The sequence below is a fragment of the Oryzias latipes genome, chromosome 18 (assembly GCF_053564925.1).
Source record: "Oryzias latipes strain Hd-rR chromosome 18, Olatipes_Hd-rR_3.1".
Taxonomy (NCBI): domain Eukaryota; kingdom Metazoa; phylum Chordata; class Actinopteri; order Beloniformes; family Adrianichthyidae; genus Oryzias; species Oryzias latipes.
In genome coordinates, this window is record NC_136254.1 from 7,934,386 (window position 1) to 7,957,419 (window position 23,034).

At 44.7% G+C, this 23,034-nt stretch overlaps 1 protein-coding gene across 3 annotated transcripts; it reads left to right on the forward strand.

Annotated features, from left to right (window-relative positions):
* Positions 1–754: 754 nt before the first annotated feature.
* Positions 755–6,443, forward strand: LOC110015538 (uncharacterized). Of its 3 annotated transcripts, XM_023966130.2 has the most exons (3): positions 755–6,172; positions 6,247–6,308; positions 6,403–6,443. In XM_023966130.2, exon 1 carries the CDS (start codon positions 1,167–1,169, stop codon positions 5,853–5,855), a length of 4,689 nt encoding a protein of 1,562 aa, XP_023821898.1. In that variant the 5' UTR covers positions 755–1,166; the 3' UTR covers positions 5,856–6,172; positions 6,247–6,308; positions 6,403–6,443. The 3 variants fall into 3 exon arrangements, with proteins under 3 accessions (XP_023821898.1, XP_023821896.1, XP_023821897.1); XM_023966128.2 differs by having other exon boundaries at positions 755–6,308; XM_023966129.2 differs by having other exon boundaries at positions 6,247–6,443.
* The last annotated feature ends 16,591 nt before the right edge of the window (positions 6,444–23,034 follow it).

The following is a 23,034-nucleotide window of genomic DNA, read 5'->3' on the forward strand; positions in this document are numbered from 1 at the left end:
CTGTTGTTCTAAATTATATTTTAATTTGCGCCATCTAGTGGTGAGAGCATGTGGAACAAAGTTCAATTAAAGTTCCACACGGACACATTTAACTACGCACCCAGCTATCAGTGCATTGCTGCAGCCACGTGAAGATCTCCGGTAAGATCAGTAGAGATCACATCGATGTATAACAGAATTATCAATGTAATAATTTGTTTATTGTGTTTATTTAGAAAGTTAAAGGAAAGCTGAAGCCAAATGAGTAATTAGCCCCTCGTGGATGTCAGCCCACGAGGTTTGTGTGCTTTTATTTGTATAATTTAAGATTCATATTTTGTAAGCTGTAGAATTATTTTTGATGCATATTTGTGTTTTTATTTTGCTGCCAGTTCTCACGGGTTGTGAAGACCAATAAACCCTGTTTTAAACACCTCGTGCTCATGCTAATTCCTCGAGGGTGCTACAGTGAGAACTCTTCTGCTCCGCATGGGTAGACGAGACGGTGCCAGCGCCGAGAGGGACAACAGCGCCACCCTGCGACGGCCAAATGCACAGAACGCAACTTCAGGTTCCCAAAGATGAATGTTGCATCAAGGACTCAGATTAATATTAGTTAATATGAAAGTATAACCGTCGACAAGAGACTGCAATAAGAAACAAGATATTTTTCGTTTCTGTTTAATCGAAGGGACTGAGATTATTTTATTTTATTTTCCTGTTCAAGTTTAAGTGAATTGTTAAAAGGTGAAAAAAAAGGTGAAATTTATCTATACTAAGTAACCTGTATATTGTTCATATTTAGTGCCTTCGCAGAATCTCTCAACGCAAGTCGTCTCCCAGTCCCAGAGCCAACTATATTCAATGGTGACCCACTCAGATACAATGACTGGAAGATTTCATTTCTGACTCTTGTTGACAGGAAAGCTTTACCAGCCGAAGAGAAGACATACTATTTGCGGAAGTATGTAAGTGGACCTGCAAGGAAAGCCATAGAAAGTTACTTTTTGCTGGGTACAGAATCTGCCTACAATGCAGCATGGACAGTTCTTGAAGACAGGTATGGCAATCCATTCCTCATTGCTAAGGCATTTAGAGACAAACTTGACGCATGGCCAAAGATCAGTTCCAAGGGCAGTGTGGAACTTCAAGAATACGCTGACTTTCTTCGCAGTTGTAATGCAGCCATGCCACACATCAAAGGTCTCGAAGTACTAAATGACTGCAATGAAAACCAAAAAATGCTTACAAAACTCCCTGACTGGCTCACATCAAGGTGGAACAGAAAGGTTACAGAAGTCCAAGAGCAGAGCCACATGTTTCCAAGTTTCAGCGATTTTGTTGCGTTCATCTCATGTGAAGCCAAAATTGCATGTAATCCCATAACTTCTCTCTATGCTCTGAAACCAAGAGAAAATGATAAAACAAAGTTACAAACGACCAGGACTCATGGCGCAAAGGTCATGGCACTGAACTCCAATGAAAGGGCTGTCAGTTTAAGCTGTGTCTATTGTGAGAAAGCAGGTCACAGTCTGCAGAAATGTTTCAAATTCATGAATGAGAACATTGGAGAAAGACTGAAGTTTGCACAAGAGAAGAAGTTATGTTTTGGCTGTTTGAAGGTAGGCCATCGCTCCAAGGATTGTCACAACAGAGAAACCTGTGACACATGTAAGAAAAAACATCCAACATGTCTTCACGACACACGGACTAAAGAAGAGCGAACTCAGACAAAGAACAATGAAGCAAGGAGCACTGATAAAACAAAACAAAGGAAACAAGATTCAACACTACAAGACACCAATTTCACACAAACAACAAGTGAAGCAACTTCTAACAGAGTAATGCAGAATGTTAAGGATACTCACACATCCTCTATTGTTCCTGTGTGGGTTTCAGCTGAAAGTGAGCCAGAACGTGAAGTTCTAGTGTATGCACTTCTTGATACGCAGAGCGACACGACCTTCATTTTACAGGAAACTGCAAGAGCCTTGCACACTGTAAATGAGGTAGTTCAGCTAAGGCTTACTACAATGTCATCAAGAAATACTGTTGTTACTTGTCACAAACTCTCCGGTTTACAAGTAAGAGGATTTTACTCAAATCAGATCATCCCTCTGCCAGTAACGTACACCAGAGACTTCATTCCAGCGAATCGGGATCACATTCCAACACCAGCAACTGCCAAGGCATGGCCCCATCTTGAACACATTGCAGATGAAATTGCTCCACTCCAAAGTTGTGATGTCGGTCTTCTGATTGGTTATAACTGCCCTCAAGCACTCATACCCCGTCAAGTGGTTTCTGGCAAGGAAAATCAGCCCTTTGGACAAAAAACTGATCTGGGCTGGAGTATCGTGGGCTTTGGCAATCCACGTCTTGATTATGGTGATGCCTTTGGAGTAAGCCACAAAGTCATTGTGAAGCAAGTGGTTCCAGGTGTTCAACCATCTTCAAGGTTCACCAATGAAGTGCATTACGTGTGCAGAACTCAAATAAAGGAAATGGTCTCACCTGCTAATGTAATCAAGCTGCTGGAGTCTGACTTTGCGGAAAGAGCTGCAGAAGATGTTAAGATCTCCCAAGAAGATCTCAGGTTTCTGACAAAGATGAAGGAAGGCATCAGGCTCAAGGAGGATGGACATTTTGAGATGCCACTTCCGTTTAAGAGTGACAAACCTAACTTACCTGACAACAAATCATGTGCCATACATAGGCTCAGATGTTTGGAAAGAAAGTTGAGACGAAACAAGCAATACTACATGGATTACAAGAAGTTCATGGAAGAAATCATCGCTCACGGCGACGCTGAAAAAGTTCCTGAGCAAGACATCAACAATACTCCAGCATGGTACATTCCCCACCATGGGGTGTACCACCCACAGAAACCAGGAAAGATTCGCATTGTCTTTGATGGCTCTGCTAAGTTTCAAGGAACATCCATTAACGACCATCTTTTGACCGGCCCAGAGCTTACAAACACCCTGCTCGGAGTCTTGTGTCGTTTCCGTAGAAGCCCAGTGGCTATAATGTGCGATATTGAACGCATGTTTCACCAGTTTCACGTGTGTGCTGCTGACCAAGACTACCTACGGTTCTTATGGTGGGAGAACGGCGACCTCGACACCCCATTTACCATCTACAGAATGAAAGTTCATCTGTTCGGTGCGGCATCTTCTCCAGGCTGCGCTAACTATGGCCTCAAACATCTGGCAGCTGAAGGAGAAGGACGCTTCAGTAAGGAAACAGTGAAGTTTATAAAAACAAACTTCTATGTCGACGATGGCTTAGCAAGTGTTGATACGGAAAGCCAAGCAGTACAGTTGGTCAAAGAGGCACGTGAACTCTGCAGCACAGGCAAACTTCGATTACACAAGTTCATATCAAACAGCACAAAGGTCTTGTATTCCCTTCCAAAGGAAGAATGTTTAGTATCTGCCAAAAATAAGGACATGGCATTGAGTGAAATCCACATAGAGAGAGCACTAGGCGTGCAATGGTGTGTGGAATCAGACCAGTTCCAGTTCAGAGTGACTGTTAAGGAAAATCCACTCACTCGAAGAGGAGTTTTATCCACAGTCGCCTCTGTGTTCGATCCACTTGGATTTGTGTCACCCTTCATCCTGCTAGGAAAGCAGATCCTGCAGCAGATGTGTCGAGATAAACTCAGCTGGGATGACACCTTACCTGAAAATCTTCGACCTCAGTGGGAATCTTGGCTGCTTGATCTAAGGAATTTGGCAAAGGTAAAGATTCAAAGATGCTACACTCCAAATAACTTCAAGGCAGAGCATTATGAACTGCACCACTTCTCTGACGCCAGTGCTTCTGGATACGGCATGTGTACCTACCTCAGAGCAGTAAGCACATCTGGTGAAGTCCACTGTTCCTTGGTGATGGGAAGATCAAGAGTTCCACCATCGAAAGTTACAACCATTCCCCGACTTGAGTTGTCAGCTGCTGTAGTTGCTGTTCGCACTGGTGATATGCTGAAAAAGGAACTGGAAGTTGAAATGTTGCAAGAAACCTACTGGACCGATTCAAAGGTTGTTCTAGGATACATCGCGAATGAAGCCAGGAGGTTCCATGTTTTTGTTGCAAACAGAGTTGAACGTATCAAACAAAGCACAGAGCCTGAACAGTGGAGGTATGTGGCGTCTGAAGAGAACCCAGCAGACCATGCCTCTAGAGGTCTTACAGCTGAACAACTTATAGCCTCAAACTGGTTTCAAGGTCCAGATTTTCTCTGGCAGAAGGTCATGTCCAGTGGTGAGATCAAGGTGGGAGAGATATCAAGCAGTGATCCGGAAGTCAAGAAGGTTCAGGTGCTCAAGACACAAGCCAAAGAACAAAGATCTCTTCTGGATCGCATACACAAGTTCTCAGACTGGTCAAGAATGATCAAAGCCATTGCTAGACTCAAGCGCCTTGCAAAAGAAGTGAAGGAACGCAAGAGAAGATCTTGTGAAGTCAGTAATGTGGAAGAAAGAAGGGAAGCAGAGCTGACAGTTATCAGAATGGTTCAAGGTGCTGCCTTCTCGCATGAAATAAAGTCCCTTCAAAATCCCACATCAATACAAACCAAAGACATTGTCAAAAAGTTACATAAATTGAGTGCATTTCTGGATGACCAAGGCTCACTTCGAGTTGGAGGACGTCTCAAGCATGCTGCTTTACATTCTAATATCAAGCATCCAGTTATCTTACCAAGAGACAGCCATGTGTCAATGTTACTCATCAAGCATTACCATGAGAAAACTCACCATCAAGGACGAGGGATCACTATGAACGAGCTACGCGCAAGTGGATATTGGATCCTTGGCTGCAGCAAGGTTGTATCCTCTTATATCCACAGATGTGTCAAATGCAGAAAGTTCAGGAGATGCACAGAACAGCAGAAAATGGCAGACCTCCCGAAAGATCGGATGGAGACTACTCCACCATTCACCTACTGTGGGATGGACTGCTTTGGTCCTTTTTATGTCAAGGAAGGCAGGAAGGAGCTAAAGCGTTACGGCTTGTTAATCACCTGCATGTGCTCAAGAGCAGTGCACATAGAAATGCTTGATGATTTAACCACCGATGCCTTCATCAATGCACTGCGTGCATTCATCGCCATAAGAGGCTCAGTTCGTCAGATAAGATGCGATCAGGGAACAAACTTTGTTGGTGCAAGAAATGAGTTTGCAGAGGCATTCAAGGAAATGGACCAAATCAAGCTGGAAAATCTGGAATGCGAGTTTCTCATGAACACCCCAGCTTCAAGTCATATGGGTGGTGTCTGGGAACGACAAATCCGCACCATAAGAAGTGTTCTGTCATCCATCCTTGAACAATCAGCTAAACAACTTGACAGCTCCTCTCTAAGAACTTTCCTTTATGAAGTCATGGCAGTGATAAATAGTCGACCTCTTACCACAGATCAACTATGTGACCCATCAAGCCCAGAACCTCTGACGCCAAACCACATATTGACCATGAAGTCCACAATCATCTCTCCACCACCAGGCAAGTTTGTCAAGGAAGATCTTTATCTTCAGAAGAGATGGCGTCGTGTTCAACTCCTTGCCAATACCTTCTGGACAAGATGGAAAAAGGAGTACTTGCTGAATCTTCAAAGTAGACAAAAATGGACTAAACAATACCGAAATGCACAAGTCAATGATATTGTGCTTTTGAAAGATGAAATAACACCACGAAACCAGTGGAAGTTGGCAAAAATCGTTGATGTGTACCCTAGTAAGGATCAAAGAGTGAGAAAGGTCAAGCTACTGATGAGTGATCGCACTCTAGATGAAAAAGGAAAGCGTATCTCCAAACCTGTTTATCTGGAAAGGCCCATTCAGAAGACAGTTGTCCTGTTAGAAGCAAATTAAGGAGACTGAACTCTTAATACTCTAAATAAAAGAGTAACAAGTCATATTCCATAATTAGTTCACAATTCATTGCATATTAAGAATAACTAGTTCATAAGTTTAAAGGCAATATTTAGTTCTATAAATCACAAGTGATTGGTGGGAGTGTAACAGTCCCAAACATTTATGTGTTTATTCTGTTGTTCTAAATTATATTTTAATTTGCGCCATCTAGTGGTGAGAGCATGTGGAACAAAGTTCAATTAAAGTTCCACACGGACACATTTAACTACGCACCCAGCTATCAGTGCATTGCTGCAGCCACGTGAAGATCTCCGGTAAGATCAGTAGAGATCACATCGATGTATAACAGAATTATCAATGTAATAATTTGTTTATTGTGTTTATTTAGAAAGTTAAAGGAAAGCTGAAGCCAAATGAGTAATTAGCCCCTCGTGGATGTCAGCCCACGAGGTTTGTGTGCTTTTATTTGTATAATTTAAGATTCATATTTTGTAAGCTGTAGAATTATTTTTGATGCATATTTGTGTTTTTATTTTGCTGCCAGTTCTCACGGGTTGTGAAGACCAATAAACCCTGTTTTAAACACCTCGTGCTCATGCTAATTCCTCGAGGGTGCTACACCCAGTGTCCCACCACCTAGGACTGGCGTCGGTTACGGCCACTGGATGCAAGGGGCGTGGCATTGAGCCGGGTGTGCCGCAACAGAGCGCACAGCTGGGTGCAGCTGACTTGTGGGCTGGGCATGGTCGCCCTCATGGTTTAGTTGACTCTTTTGGGTATCTTTTAGAATAGGAATTTTAATAATTTCAAATAAAGGTTGTCTATTTCTTTAAAAGCACAGTCTCGGTTTCCTGTGTTGGAGAGTCCTGTGCTTTTGGTTTTAGTTTTCTGCTGGCGGCATTCACCGGGGAAACCATAATGCCACAGAAATCTTGGCGCTGTGAGCAGGATCTCCGACTTTAACAGGAGACTGAGACGTGTATTGAGTTTTGTGTGAACTTGTTTTTTTTTCTCTTTTTCAAAACAGCGGCACCTGTGTTCTCGCAGCCATGGAGGGTGAAATGCAGGAGTTACGAAAGCTGGTGGCTCAGCTTCGTGCTGACAATGAGGACCTCCGCAAACGGCAGGATCCCGGTCCTAGTTCCGCGACAGCTTCTGGGCAAGGGGGGCCTGGTCCTTTAACGGAGAGGCTTGTTTTGGTCCCACGAGACCGGAAATGCCCTATGTTTAGTAGTAGGTCTGGAATGGTGTTGGAAGAGTGGCTGGAGGAGGTCCAAGCATGCATGAGAGCCCGTCACTTAGCGGTAGCTGACCAGGCTTTCTTTCTGTATTATCACCTGGAGGGCGAGGCGCGAGACGAAGTTAAATATCGGTCGAGCCAAGAGCGTTCCGACCCCTCTAAAATTATTGCTGTGCTCACAGAATTGTATGGCTGTAAGGAGTCATACGTGGTAGCACAGGAAGCCTTTTTTTCCCGGAAGCAGCGTGAGGATGAGTCCCTCCAACAGTTTTCTTTGGCTCTTCTTGGTTTAATGGACAGAGTGCAACAAAGTGCCCCTCCTGGAGTGGTGAATGCTGAAGCGCTTCTCCGAGCTCAGTTTACCCAGCATGCCACGGATGGTGCCTTGAGGCGACATTTAAAACAATTTATTCGCCACGAGCCAGATGCCATCTTACTCGACGTGAGAGCAGAAGCACTTAGGTGGGAGCGTGAAGGTCTGCCTGCAGGGCAACAGCATCAGGCTCTTCCTTCACTGGGGTTTCAATATTCTGTGCAGGGACATGTTAAAGAGTCCCTAGAGCCTCCCCAGAATTTGGAGATGAAGGAATTGAGGGAGCTCCTGCAGCATCAGCAGGAGCAAATCAACAATCTTTCGGAAACAATCGCTCAGTTACATCATCAACCACAGACTCAGAGTGATCCTCCTCCCCAGCCTGTGATTTGTAGACGCTGGCGGCAACCTGGGCATTATGCACGTGAGTGTGATGGAGCCCGCACACCCCGACCCCTTCCGTGGCAGTCCAAAAAGCCAGGCATGCCGGGAAACTAGCACCCCCTGGACTGCCGAGCCAAAGGCCAGGTGGGGTTGACTCTGGCTCACACTCCGTTTTTGATGAAGCTCCATCTAACCTAATCGCCACTTGTCCTCATGTTGTTGTAGGAATGAGTGGAGTCAAAGTCCCATGTTTGCTGGACACAGGGTCAATGGTGTCAACACTGACGGAAAGCTTTTTTCGTAAGCACTTTGAGCCGTGGGGCCACAAAAGCCTTCAAATGTGCCACTGGTTGCAGCTTAAAGCTGCTAACGGTTTAGCCATTCCATATATTGGCTACCTTGAGTTGAGCGTTGAGCTCTGTGGGAAGGTGATACCTGGTTGTGGGGTACTTGTCATTAAAGACTCCCCTGGTGCAACTAACTTGGCACCAGGGATTGTGGGGATGAACATTCTCCGCAAGTGCCACGCAGAGCTGTTTGGGGAGCATGGATCGGCCTGGTTCCACGTGGACCCAGTGTCTCAGGCCCCAGCACCCCTTCAGCAGGAACTTCAGTTATGCCATTCTGCCACTGAAACAGCCTCAACTGTGGTGTCAGGGCGTGCCAAGGTGTGTGGATCTCATGCATGTTTTATTCCAGGGGGGCACATGAAACTGGTTGCTGTAACGTGCCCCGATCAGTTTAGTCATAAAACTGTTCTATTTCAGCCTGTCGGCCAGGGACTGCCTGCAGGTTTGATTGCATCATCCGCCTTGGTTCAGGTGAGGCGAAGTACAGCGTATGTACCACTCTTGAATGTTGGCACTGTTGATGTTTGGCTCAACCCCCGTACAATTGTGGGTCTGTTGTGCGATTTCAGTATTGTGAGCCTGCCAGCAGGGATTACTGAGGTGCCCAGGCCAGCGGCTGCAGTTAACATTCAGGCTGCCTCTGTCGTCTTGGAGCAGATCGATGCACTGCCATTGGAGACGCTACCTGCGGAGGATCGAGGGAAAGCTCCGGCCCTCCTCCAGAAATATGCCAACGTCTTTGCCGCACATGAGGGTGACCTTGGTTGCACCACCCTCATGACTCATGAAATCCCTTTGTTGGATGATGTCCCTGTTAGGCAAAGGCACCGGCGGATCCCACCATCTGAGTACGAGGCGGTTAAAGACCATATCAATCAGCTGCTAGCATCCGGGGTGATCCGGGAGAGCAACAGTCCTTATATTTCGCCTATTGTCCTGGCCCGCAAAAAGGATGGCAGCTTGAGGATGTGTGTGGATTACCACCAACTTAACAGTAAGACCCGAAGGGATGCTTTTCCTCTCCCTCGCATTCATGAATCACTGGATGCATTATCTGGGGCTCGGTGGTTCACTACATTAGATCTAGCCAGCGGGTACAATCAGGTCCCGGTGACGGAAGGTGACCGGGCTAAGACGGGGTTCTGTACACCGTTTGGGTTGTTTGAGTGGAACCGGATGCCATTCGGTCTTTGTAATGCCCCAGGCACTTTCCAGCGGTTGATGCAGAGAATTTTCGGAGACCAGCAGTGCCAGTCTGTTTTGCTGTATCTAGATGACATTGTGGTCTTTTCATCAACCATAGATGAACATCTGGAACGGTTGGAGTTGGTGTTGGGCCGGTTGCAGCAGGAGAAGCTCCGGGTGAAGCTTCCAAAGTGTGCCTTTTTCCAGCAGGAAGTCCGGTTTTTGGGACATGTCATCTCTGATCAGGGTGTTTCAACTGATCCCCATAAGATTGAGGCTGTTGCTGGTTGGCAACCTCCCAGCACAGTCTCAGAGCTAAGAACATTTCTGGGGTTTGCCAGCTACTACCGCCTGTTCGTAGAGGGGTTTGTCCGGTTGGCAGCGCCATTACATCGGCTTGTGGGCGAACTGGATGGAACCAAATCCAGAAGGCGCAAAGCATCTAGCCTGCAGGGTCATTGGACCACTGAGTGCCAGCAGAATTTTGATGCTCTGAAGCAGAAATTGACATCAGCGCCAGTCTTGGCCTATGCTGACTTCAGACTACCCTTTATTTTGGAAGTGGATGCCAGTCATAATGGCCTTGGTGCAGTTTTGTCCCAGGAGCAGGGTGGCAGTGTGCGGCCCATTGCCTATGCCAGTAGGGGACTAAAAGCTACAGAGCATAACATGCAAAACTACAGCTCTATGAAGCTGGAGTTCTTGGCTCTTAAATGGGCCATGACAGAAAAGTTCCGTGAATACCTATTGGGACATCATTGCATGGTATTCACCGATAACAACCCGCTGAGTTATTCGTCTACAGCAAAGCTGGGAGCGATGGAGCAGCGTTGGGTGGCACAGTTGGCGGCGTTCGATTATGAGATAAAGTATCGCTCTGGCAGAGTCAACCGGAATGCGGACGCCCTGTCACGACATCCCAATCATAGCTCAGCAGAGGTTGGCAACATGGCACCTGGTTCTTCACTACCTAGAGATCTACAGCAGGTTCAGGTACAGCCAGTACTTGCCCACTGTGAGATGGAACAGTTGATGCCTGTGTTCCCACAGCGAACTACTGCAGAGGTTCAGGACCTGCAGGTTTCTGATCCCGTGTTGGCAAGCGTTCTCCCTTTCTGGCGAGACCAACGGTACCCCAGCTACTCAGAGCGTGAGGGTCTGTCTAAGGTGGCCCTTACCCTGCTGCGGCAATGGAAAAATCTTGCAGAGGTTGATGGTGTGGTCTACCGCAGGGTTCTCATGCCAGATAGTGGGCAGGAGATTTTCCAGTTGTTGCTGCCAGAAATATTGATCCCGGAGGTTTTGGAACAGGTTCACCAGCATCATGGTCACCAGGGCATTGAACGGACATTAGCATTATTAAGAGCTCGGTGCTATTGGCCAGGTATGTCAAAAGATGTAGGTCATTGGTGTCAGGCCTGTGAGAGGTGTCAGTTGGCCAAGGATAACAGCCGTTCACATTCTGCTCCCTTGGGACACCTTATAGCATCTAGGCCGAATGAGTTGGTGGCCATGGACTTTACCATCCTGGAGCCTTCACGGACCGGAGTTAAGAATGTGCTGGTTTTAACTGATGTCTTCAGCAAGTACGCGGTTGCCATCCCTACCAGAGACCAGCGAGCAGCCACAGTTGCCAGGGTTCTTGTCGCAGAGTGGTTCTCAAAGTTTGGTGTTCCAGCACGGCTTCATTCTGATCAGGGGCGCAGCTTTGAGAGCCAGCTGATTCAGCAACTCTGTGGGCTCTATGGCATCGAGAAGTCGAGGACCACCCTCGTATCACCCTGCCGGTAATGGGCAATGTGAGCAGTTTAACAGAACGTTGCACAATCTCCTTAGAGCCTTGCCGGTAACACGTAAGAGAGATTGGCACTCCTGTCTGCCACAGGTGAAATTCTGTTATAATACCACGCCGCATCAAACAACTGGTGAGTCTCCATTCTTTTTGATGTTTGGTCAGCAACCCAGGCTCCCCATTGACTTTATGTTGGGACAGGTTAAGGAACCTGTCAACCATCCATGAGTGGGTGGAAGAACATCAAGCGCGCCTGCGTGTGGCATTCGATGTGGCCAAAGACTGGTTGGCTGAAGCAGCTGCTCGTAGGAAGCGGAACCATGACAAGCATGTTCAGGAGGCTCCTCTGGACGAGGGTCAGTTAGTTCTCCTACGTGATTACAGTGTACGTGGTTGTAAGAAAATCCAAGATCTTTGGAGCTCCACCATTTACAAGGTCTTGAAAACTCCGGGTGCTGGGCAAGTGGTGTATACTATCGCCCCACAGCATGATCCTTGAAAGATCAGGAGAGTTCACCGTACTCTCTTGAAAGCATTTTTGGGGGCTCAGAGGCAAATTTTTTTGCCTAGGTCTCCACCCCCCCCTCAAGTGCTCGTTGACCCTGATGACACGGCAGATGAGGACTTGTTTTTGCAGCTTGAGGATCCTGGCAGACCTGTTGGATTTGGCAACGGGCCGTCAGTTAGCCGAGAAGGTGCCACCAAATCACAGGCAGGTCCGTCCCGGGTGGAGGCGGTGTCTCCATGTCCCTCTGGTGCAGATGGTGTTCAGCAGGTGGTGCGGAGGACGACTCGGTCTACAGCAGGGTACCACTCTAACATCCACCGTTTGCCAAGAGCTGCAGGTGTGCAGAATGCTGGGGATATGAAGCAACACGCCAACGTGTCAGCTTTATTTCGGCCTTGGTCGTGATCGTCGGGGCGATACAAAACGGGGGGGCTGGTGTGGCAGGCAGAGGGCCACTTGATTGAGATCACCTGGCACACCAGCTGCTTCATTAGCAGAGGGCTGATAAAAGCCTGTCAGTAGAGCTTCAGGCAGAGACCTGCTGCTTCCAGGTGGAAGGTGCAGCAGCGGTGCAGCCTTTGGCTGTGTGTAGGGCCCTAACCATAGCCGGGTAGGTTTGTGCTTTGTTCACCTCCAAGTTGCTGCCGCACCATTCTTATTGTTATCACTGTGTAGATCGCAGGCAGTGTTTGGCCGCTCATGCAACTCCTGTGCAGAGTGCTCTTGAGCTGCGGGAGCAGGTGCCGCTGTTTTGGTTTCCATTGTTTGTTTCATCCCTGCTCTGCCCAACCCGGTGCACCGTGGTCCAAGAGCGGTGCCACGGCCGGCATTTCTGGGGATCGTGTGTGTGTGTGTGTGCTCCATACAGAGTGTCAGTGACTGCTGTCCATCCATGCACTGGCGAGCGGTGTGACAGAGCAGGATTAACAGCTATTGGAGCGAGTTCCCCCTTCTGGCCTTCCATTGCCCCAGGCACAACCAGGCCCAGTGTCCCACCACCTAGGACTGGCGTCGGTTACGGCCACTGGATGCAAGGGGCGTGGCATTGAGCCGGGTGCGCCGCAACAGAGCGCACAGCTGGGTGCAGCTGACTTGTGGGCTGGGCATGGTCGCCCTCATGGTTTAGTTGACTCTTTTGGGTATCTTTTAGAATAGGAATTTTAATAATTTCAAATAAAGGTTGTCTATTTCTTTAAAAGCACAGTCTCGGTTTCCTGTGTCGGAGAGTCCTGTGCTTTTGGTTTTAGTTTTCTGCTGGCGGCATTCACCGGGGAAACCATAATGCTACAGGTGTATTCAGTCTGGATACATTTTTTTCTCTTAAAGTGAATCAAAGTTCAAATTTTTAGTCTGAATGCAGCTAAGCAGAGCTTAGACCAGGAACCACTCTCCGACCCATCTTTTGAGGTGGTCTCTGTTTGTTTCCAATTGGACTGAGATCCAATTTGGTCTAAGATTTCTCAGTCTGAATAGGCTCCGTGCACGGGGCGGAATCTGGACCAAAACTGGACCAAACAGCCACCGTAGCCAGTCATGAAAATGTGGCCGTATGAATGCAGGCTCATTGAAAACAACTTTTAACGTGATACATGTTGCCTCTCATTGTTTTCCCAACAGACACTTATCAGCATAGCTTCTTAGCCGTCACCTCCTCAGTAACCGCGTTAAAATTGGCCAGCGAAATCTAAAGTTTGAATAAGTGAGCTATCCCGACAAGGATTACATTATTCTTTCTCTTGTTGCTTTGCCCCGCCCTAGTAATTTCTGGCCAGTGACTGAAGAGATCTTTAGTCACGTGGTTTTGTGTACAGGCTCTAGTTCCAAACACAAGTCTTCAGTACACGCCAGTCCGAATACAGACCGAACACAAAGTTCAGGACTCGATCCGGAACAAATTAGGTGGACTAAGTTCTGTTCAGACCTAATAACTCTTTCAGTCTGAATACAACGTAATATAAGGTCTGCATCATAGCAGACGTTGCTGCAAATAATCAATCGACCTCACATTCCATTCCTCCCTTATGGGTAAACAGAATGAAGAAAAACCTGAACTGCTCAAGTCCTGTTTTTTCCTTAGTGTCCATCCGTTATCAATCCCCACTTCATTGTGTACAGGGTCACAGAGGTTGCTGGAGCCCATCTCAGCTTCCTTAAGATGAAGCCAGGCTACACCAAGGACATCACAGAGTCACATACCTGCACTCTCACACTGACTCAACATGTCTTACTTAGACTGTTGGAGGAAGCTGGAATGTCTTGAGAAAGCCCACACATGAATGGAGAGGACATTCAAACTCCACACAGTAAGGACCCAGCTGGAATTTGAACCAAAACCTTCTGGCATTGAGGTGACAGTGTGAACCACCCCCTTTGATAATAATAATAATAAAATATTAAGCTTAGCAATTTGTCAACTTTTTCTCTTTTTAGAAAACGCTTCTTAATCTCAACATAGTGTGTAGCCCCATGCTGATAACTCATCAAATTATTGTTTAAAGTAACAAAATGTTGTCTTTGCAGTTATCAAAAGAGAAAAACATCTTGGCAAAACATTAAGTGTTTCCCATTGGGGCTGACTTTTAGCAGTCACACTCCATTAATGTTTATGACCAGGAGAAAGGAGCTCACTGCATCCCATGTGTTTCAACTTGCAGCTTCTGCCCGTTCCTTTCATGGCGTGCCAGCTGTGATGGGGGTTTAGGGATTTTATGTTCATGTTATCAAGAGTCAGAAAGATTTGTAACTTCTGTCTTTTTGTCCTTATTTTTCTGAAGTGATGGAATTCACATTCCAAAAATATGTTTATTAAGCATTTGAAATTGTTAGAATAAAGGTTTGATTAGCATTTTTCTTTCGGCGTTAGACTGGTTTGAAAGAATAAAGTAACTGGAGCCAACTCAGTTCATCAGATGACCACTAGGTGGCATAATACACAAGCAAGCAGTTCTCTTTTACATTACTTTTGATCAGTTTTACAACAGATATATCATTACACTGTGGTGGCATCCCTTTTTTTGTTTTATTTTTACATATTTGGTAACCGAAAACATTTTTGTTATATGAATGGACCTTTTAACATTGGAGTTAAAGGAAAATTGCTCTTTTGAATCTAACCTTGAAAGGTTGTTTGAAGAACTACAACAAAGTTCTCTTTCAATTCTGTAAATAACATGAAAACATCATCATGGTTTATCCTTTTTTCAGCTTCTTCTCAATTCCTCAAATATCTTGAACAAATTTAAAGGAAATATCTTCCAGCATGTAAATTCTGCCTCTATTTAAAATTGTTTTCCTTGAAGTTAGACATTTAGTTGACAATGTTCCATCTATTTTCAGAATCTTTTTTTGGGTAATGGGGCTGCAGGAGCCTTTCCCAGGTACTGTTTGGCGAAGGTGGGATACCCCTGAATGGGTCACCAGTCTGTTGCACGCTCATATGCACCCCTAGGTGCAAATAAGTGTCCCCAATTAACCCATGAAGCATGTTTTTGGACTGTCAGAGGAAGCCAGAGTACCTAGAGAAAACCCAAAAAGCCTTTTCACTGTGAAGCAAGAGCGATATCCTCTGCACCGCCATACAGACCCTAGTTGACAATATTAAAATATTATGTTAATAACTAATGAAATAAAAGACCACAAGTGTGCACAAATGTTTTAGGAAGAAAGAAGAGGTCCTTCACATCTTTAAATCACGTTTTCCCCCAATAATCTTCTTTCAGTTGTTTTCCTGTAGATTGGTAATCTGATTAGAAAAACCTTAAACACCTTAACTCACTGCTTTAACCATTTTCTTTGTCATGGGAAGCTAGGCGAGGCAGACCCAGGCGCTGGAACCTGGAAGGAAAACACAGGTGAGTAAGATGGTAAGTTAGAGTTTAAATATAATTCCGAGTTGCTTGAGATCTTGACGTGGCTGGGGGCTGGAGAGCGACAGGTGAAGTAGCTGGAAGTAGCTATGACTCGTGGCGTGGCTGGAGGTCGGAGTTGGAGTTGTCGTGGCGTGGCTTGGGGTTTCTTGGAATTCTGTGAGGTTCTTTGGCTCAGGTAAACAGGAGACTCAGGTGTCCACTCGTGGTATGAATGTCCAGAAGGCGAGGCATAAAGAAACGTTAGGCGAGAACATGGACACATGGACACGAAATAACATGAGACCAGACTAGGCACCATCTGGGGAAACAAACTGGCAATAAATACTGGTTCTGGATTTCGTTTTGAAGGTCTGGTGGATGATGAGGTGAGTGGACAAAGCTGAGACGAATCAGGAACCAAGCAGAGAGGGGGGAGGAGAGCTGACAGAGGCACCATGACATTCTTTTGTGCATCCTGAATCTGGCATCATTTTAACTCACAGATTTCAGAAATACTGTACATTTTAGAAATATACAATTGTACTATGACTGTTTTTTCTGTAGATAGTCGTGGTTAGTGGTGCTGCAGTTGTAACTAGGCTAAAAAAAAACTAGACTGAAAATGACCCACTGTACAGATGACCTCATTTGGCAGAAATGTTTGTTCCTCCCTTTAAGCTGCTGTTCAGGCGAGCATACCAAAACCTCCCAGCAGACCCGCAAACTCATCACAGATGTGAAGCTGTTTTTAATGCCTGAGCTGGAGGAGGTGGAGGGGCAGCGGATGACCAGTGTCCAAGCAGAGACGGCAGCCCGGGTTTGTTTGTGCAGACAAGAAGGGTGACGCCTGAGACAGATGTGTCTCACCCAGCTGTGGAGGTGTTTGTGTGAAGCAGTCTGTCACTTCACAGAACACAGAGCTCCTTGTTCTGCCTGAGGAGGTGACGGGCCCTGACAGCGCTCCTTAATGCTTTGCTGGCCGCTGAACCCCTGACACGCTATGCCGTTCAACACTACACATGCGTGAACTCCTAATTGTTTTGCACCTCTTGGGTTCCTGCTGCCGTATCTGAGAGTTCACTGTAAATGATGCATGGAGGCTTTAAGGGGGAAATGTGTCAGGACCAGGCCATAAAAACATTGGAAACTACTTCAGATGGACAAGAGGGCCGTGCAGAGAAGTAGTTGAGTAAAAAAATAAGTTTTGATTCCACAGCAGAAAGGTTTTCAGTCAGTTCAACATGCATGGAAAAAAAAAACAAATTTTTACTAGTTTCCTTTAACTCCCTTTGTTTGGCAGGTCTGAAAGCTCACCTGGTGCAGACCAGGCAGGTGCACCATAGTTCAACCTGGTTTGATTCACCATGCAGACTAAGGGATGAAATCACACATGTGACAAAATGTGAATAAACTTAAAAAAATTAGTGCAAATGAGAAACAGAAATCCCAAAAAAGCTGAAAAATTTCGTCATGTTGACTGCGGTTCAATGAGGTGAATTTAGAAGAGCAATCAGAGGTAAAGAGACAAGTTTTCACGCTTGTTTAGGGCAATAGCGGCCTCTAGAGAGCAGCTTTAGTAATTGCATGACTTTCTGAGTAATTTGCAACCCTTCAAGTCTTTGAGGAGCAAACCAAATAAAGTTACAAATGTTCAAACTCCACACTCATGGAGTGAAACTGTTTGGCTTTCAAAAGTTTTAAAACGATAAGCTGAAGGTTAAAAACTATAAATACACAACAGAGAACCAGAAAATGTTTTTTAACTTAATGTGCAAATTATCTTCAAACAGATCCAAAAAGGTCAAATATTTTTTGTTTAAAGAAAAACATTACCTCACTTCCGAGAAACAAAAAATGCTTAATTGTCTCTAGTTGTACTTTAATTTTCAGTTGTTTAATAAACCAAAAACAAACAAATGAGGATAAATAATTCACTTTTGTCCCTTTTTCTCTTTCCATCTAGTCTCCTAAAAACACAGAATATCCACTTTTCTTCTTTCCATCATGTCGGCCAACTCTCTAGTTTTCCTGTCAAAGTTCCTCCTCTAAGTCCTTCCCTCCTTTTCTTTTTCTCCATCTGTCTACAAACACGTCTTCCTCCTCTGCTTCCTCCATCAACAGTGGTTCCATTTCTACCGACACGCTGTAGGTCACCAGAACCAGCCACAGCCGATCCAGCATGAAAGTTCTCTTCATGATCTTTGGTTTAAGGTTAGATTCCCTTTCTGAGAACCCTCTGCATCTACCAGGACTTGGGAACAGGATAAAAAGGCACCATGTTGTCCCCCCTGTCCTTCTGTAAACACTGCTTTTCTGTGTTGGACTTTCACTTAGTATGTTATTACATTAAAACGCCTAATGTTTTACTCCAAGAAAATTGTGTTTTGGGGGTTTTTTACATGGAGAAGACAAAGGAAATATATGTTTTTAAAAAATCTAACTTAAAATTGCATTTTTGAATAGGTCTTAAATCAAGTCGTTGATTAAAAGCAGACATATGAATGCAGTTTAAAAAAGATCCTATTTGTAACATCAAAGCTACAATGGGCAGGCCACAAGGCTCCATTCTGATGCATCCATTTGTAGACGACTAAATTTGTATACAGTACATCTTTGTTTTCCTCTTCTGGGCTGGTATCTGGATAGCTCCACCATTCTTTGCCATTTTTGCTGCAACGGTAATGTTAGTGTTACGAGTATCCAATGGAGATAAACTCAGGAGCAGGAATACTTGACCAGACTGGATGAGCTCAAGGTTTATAATCATGATCATGAACAGCCGAGTACAGAAGACGCTTCGACAACAAACACAGTGAGGAACTTCTTTAAATAATGAAACTAGGTGAGATAATTGCAGACATCTGTGACCAATCATGAAAACCACAGACAACCTGCAATAAGAAAGCAAAACAAAAAAACCTAGTAAGGGGCGACCATAAAGGTTAGATTGGGGTTTTAAGGGGTGCTGTATTTTATTCTGAAAGGAACTTGAATGTGCTTTTGTCAGATTAAAATAAATCAAAATTGTTATACAGCCTTTTAAAGAATATAACGGTTAAACTTTAAATCTTGTAAATTAAAAATTGAAATTAAAAGCTACATGTTGTAATTAAACGGCCGCATAGTGTATTTTTATAAAGAGCAATGAGATTTTGTGGCTCTTACTCTGTTTTGTCAGTAAGACACTGGACCAAATGTTTTTTTAGATGTTGCATTAATAACATAATTCAAAGTACAGATACACACTCCTTATACATTTACACTGTATATGCTGGCAGTAGAATATTTACAGAGAATCCATGTCAGACGTACATCTTGTCCACACATGTCAAATGAAGCTATTATTGATATTTCCAACATCATTTGAACTCAATTATTGGTGGAAAATCTGAATTTTACTGGCTGATCCAGACCTCAGCCCATTAATCCTTCTTGTGATTATTTCCAGGATTAAATGAATGAATTAAAGGCTGGCTTCCTAAAATACTATACTATACGGTAACTATAAAAAAAGAGCCAGTCTTTTGAACGATTTGGCTACCTAAAAGACCCATGAATCCCAAATGTGAGGAAGAAAAGACATGGCCCAAAATTCAGGATGCCAAAAAAAGAGGGAAAAGAAAGTTGCAGGGTCAAAAATATGTCATCCTGTTTCAGAAAAAAGGTGGGTTTTGTGGCACTTCAATTGAAAGTCAGATGGCCAGGGGATATCGAGTCCGAGTGGACCATGTTTTCCACTTCCATTGTCTCTGCTGCTGCTCGGAGCTGTGGCAGCAAGGTCTCTGGTGCCGGTCAGGCCGGTAACCCCCAAACCCGGTGGTGGACACCGGAAATAAGGGATGCCGTCAAGCTGAAGAAAGAGTCCTACCAGGCCTGGCTGGCTTGTGGAACTCCAGAGGAAGCTGACAGGTATCGGCAGTCTAAGCTAGCTGCGGCCCGGACTGTTGGGAAGACAAAAACTCGGTCCTGGGAGGAGTTTGGTGTGGCCATGGCAAAGGACTATAAGTTAGCCTCGAAGAGATTCTGGCAAACCATGCGGCGCCTCAGGAGGGGAAAGCAGTTCTCTACAGGCACTGTTTTCAGTGCAGGTGGGGGGCTGGACCGTTGGAGCAGATGAGAGGGACCCGCGGAGCTTCTGCAATGAATCCCAACAAAGGCCACAAAACCTGTTTTAAGCAGCAGCAGGTTCCCCAGTAAAGACCTGATCAGCTCTAGATATGACTTGAAGGGAGGAACAGGGAGCGATGCGCTCAGCTCCCATTTCACAAGTTGACCCGCCCTTTTGACCAGGAATTGTGATGTTCACTGCACTGACAGGAGCAGAAACCCAGAAAGAGAGGCAGTGTCAGTCTGGAATGATGGGGGGGGGGGCAGCTCAGTCCCATTTTACAGGTGGTCATGCTCATTAGCAGCATCAGGATAGGAGTGACTACACCTGTGACCCAATTAACTCATCCTGTCACACTAAGACCTACCTTTTTAACCTGGCATTTACATCACTTTTGTAATTGCTTAAATGTTTTAGTCATTTTAACTTATATAAGGAGTATTGTTATTTTTTTTATATACTTCCCTTTTTAAACATTATTACTATCATTTTTAAAGTCAGGTTTTAATCTTCTTCCACTTTCGGCTTCTCCCATCAGGGGTCGCCACAGCGAACAAGTCGCATGGTAAATTTGGCAATGTTTTACGCCGGATGCCCTTCCTGACGCAACCTTCTCAAAACGGGCTTGGAACCGGCAGAGGTAGAGAAGGGAACAGGGAGCAGCCCGGAGTCGAACCCTGGTTTCACGGACGGAAGGCGCCGCAAACCAGCACGAGCTAAACTGGCTCCCTAAAGTCATGTTTTAATAATTTCTTAAAATTATTAAAAAAATTAATAATGTCTTTTTTTTAAGTTAATATTATTTTATTTTTTTAATTACTATTATTGATATGTCTTTTTTAACGTTATTATTATTTATTTTTAATTATTATTCTGCTGTTTTTTTTACTGTTTCCTCTTTGGGATCCACTGTTCTGGGGCACTACTGGCTTCGCCTGTAGGGGGTGCTGTTGCTGCGGTGTCCGGTTCTCCTTAGGGCAGCTTGGGTCCAACTCTGTGGTCTTATAGCCGTCAAAGTGAGCCCTGAGCTGCTGTGTTGGGCGGGCACTGAGGCAATGACAGTTGTGTGTGATTATCCTGTGTTTTCTGTTTTAATTCATTTCCATATTTTATGACTATTTTATTTGCTTTTATGTAAAGCACTTTGTGTTGTCTACTGATATGAAAGGCGCTATACAAATAAAGGTTGAGTTTGAGTTTATGTAAACAGTGTTTTCACTGTATAGTGTAATGTACATACCTTTGGATTATTGTACACAACCCGAATCCTTATTTCATGTTCAGTGAAAACATTGACTTTGTTATAGTAACTACCAGGGGCCTGTTTCAGAAAGGAGGTTAAGTGTAAAATCTGAGTGCGTTAACCCTGAAATCAGGGAAACCCTGGGTTTTCCGTTTCAGAATGGGAGGTTTGTTAAACCAGAGAAAGCAGAGTAAGTCAAACCCGTTTCTGAAAGAGAGGTAACTTATACTCGGAGTCAGTATCCATGGTTACTTACGCTGTGAACCTAACCTGGTCGGGAGCAGGTTTTGTCCTCTAAACTCAAGGTTTCTGCCGGTCCCCTCCCCTTTTTAAAGACGAAGCGGTATTTTTCACTTTAACCTTCATTGCCCACATTTCCGTCACACAGAGACAAGTGACAAGAATGGCTTGTCCTTTTTTGGAGGACCCAATAGACGAGGAGGCTGCATTAATTCGTAGAGAATTACATTTACGTCGTGCGAGGATTTTGAGACCTAGACTCGATTTCCTGTCATTTCCCCATACGTTTTTGTTTGAGCGTTACCGTTTTTCGTTGCAGTCAATTACATATATACAATGAAAACAACATTAAGTATTGCTATGTTGATGTTTCATATGTCAAATATTGTCAACAAAGCCTACATCCATGACATGCTCAAATTTGACCTGATTGAATTATGTTTTTATACTTCATGTTTAGCTGCTGCCATGTTCTTTTAATTCCTGCAGGATTGCATCTACATGAAAATGAAATCAGGGACATTGAATTAGATTAATGTAACAATTACTTTTTGGAAACACAATTTGCTAAAACTGCTTACTTTCTTAGTCCCATATAAACCTATACCACTTGATCAATACAACAGTAGACAAAAGTTCACTTTTAAAAACACAATTGCATGTATTAATATTAAACTGACCAACGTTTGCAAGAGGGGAAGGTTAACAAAAAAGTCCTCTAAACATTACCGACGTTAAATGCATTTTCGCCCCCAGATTGGTTCTGTACACTATGCAGCATTTTATGCAATTACACCAGGAATAACACTTCAAAAGTACACCTAAATATCACCATTTTTATTTCACACCTTATGCTATTTCAAAAGTTATTACAGCCAATATTTTATAACAATGATTTAAATGCAAACTTACGCATTAACTCGGGCAGCTATGTTTTCCCACGCTAACTGTCTCTGTCTTGCAGATGCAGCGGTGTTACTTGTCTTCTGGAATATGTGCTCATATTCACTGTAACTTTGCAGCAGTACGTCAAGTTCAGCTGGCGAAAAATACGCAGACCTTTTCTTCCACGGTTGCCATAGTGACTCGTAATATCTGCGCTCCATTGATAATGGCTTCTTATAGTCGCGGTGCGCACGCTTACCTCCGAATCAGTCCACTCAGAATTTATTGACCTAACTCCGATCAGCTTCTCTGAAACAGAAAACTCAGAGTTGTTAATCTCTCGATTGACCAACTCAGAGTTCAAGTTTAACCTCAGAGTTGGTTGAACCTCCTTTCTGAAACAGGCCCCAGTAACTACAATTTTCCATTAGTAAATTGATATTACCTTTCAAGGAAACAAATTGTCATGGTGCCTCTGTCAGTACTCCTCCCCCTCCCAGCTCTGCTCTGCTCCTGACTCCACCACCTGTGACTACTCACCTCATCAAGAATCTGCTCTACTTAAGGAGATCCAGCTCCAGCATTCATCGCCAGTTCGTTGCCCCTGATGGTGCTCAGTCTTTTCTAGACCCATGTCTGGCCCCCTAGTCTCGTTCTTAGCTAACCCTTCTTTTCTCTGCCTCAGGATTTCATGCCACGAGAGTCACCTGAGTCAGACGCTTCCACGAGCAGCCGGGCCATTCCTGAATCTCCTGAAGGAACCTACCTCGTCCTAGGCTCCAGCCACACCACGAGTCCCGAGCTCACCAAGATCTCCAGCCACGCCACAAACCCAAACTACATCCGGACCTCAAGTCTCGCCACGATCGTCTACTTCGCCAGAACCTCCAGCCACGCCAAAACTCCCAACCACGCCAGATCAAAATAAATCTAATTACTTACCTTACATCCTACCTGTATCCTCCTTTTGGGTTTCAGCATCTGGGTCTGTCTCATCCTTGGATTATGACACAAATGCTGTAATATAAATGAAAATTGAGGGTTTATTTAACGAATAGCTTAGTATTTTTGTGAGCCATC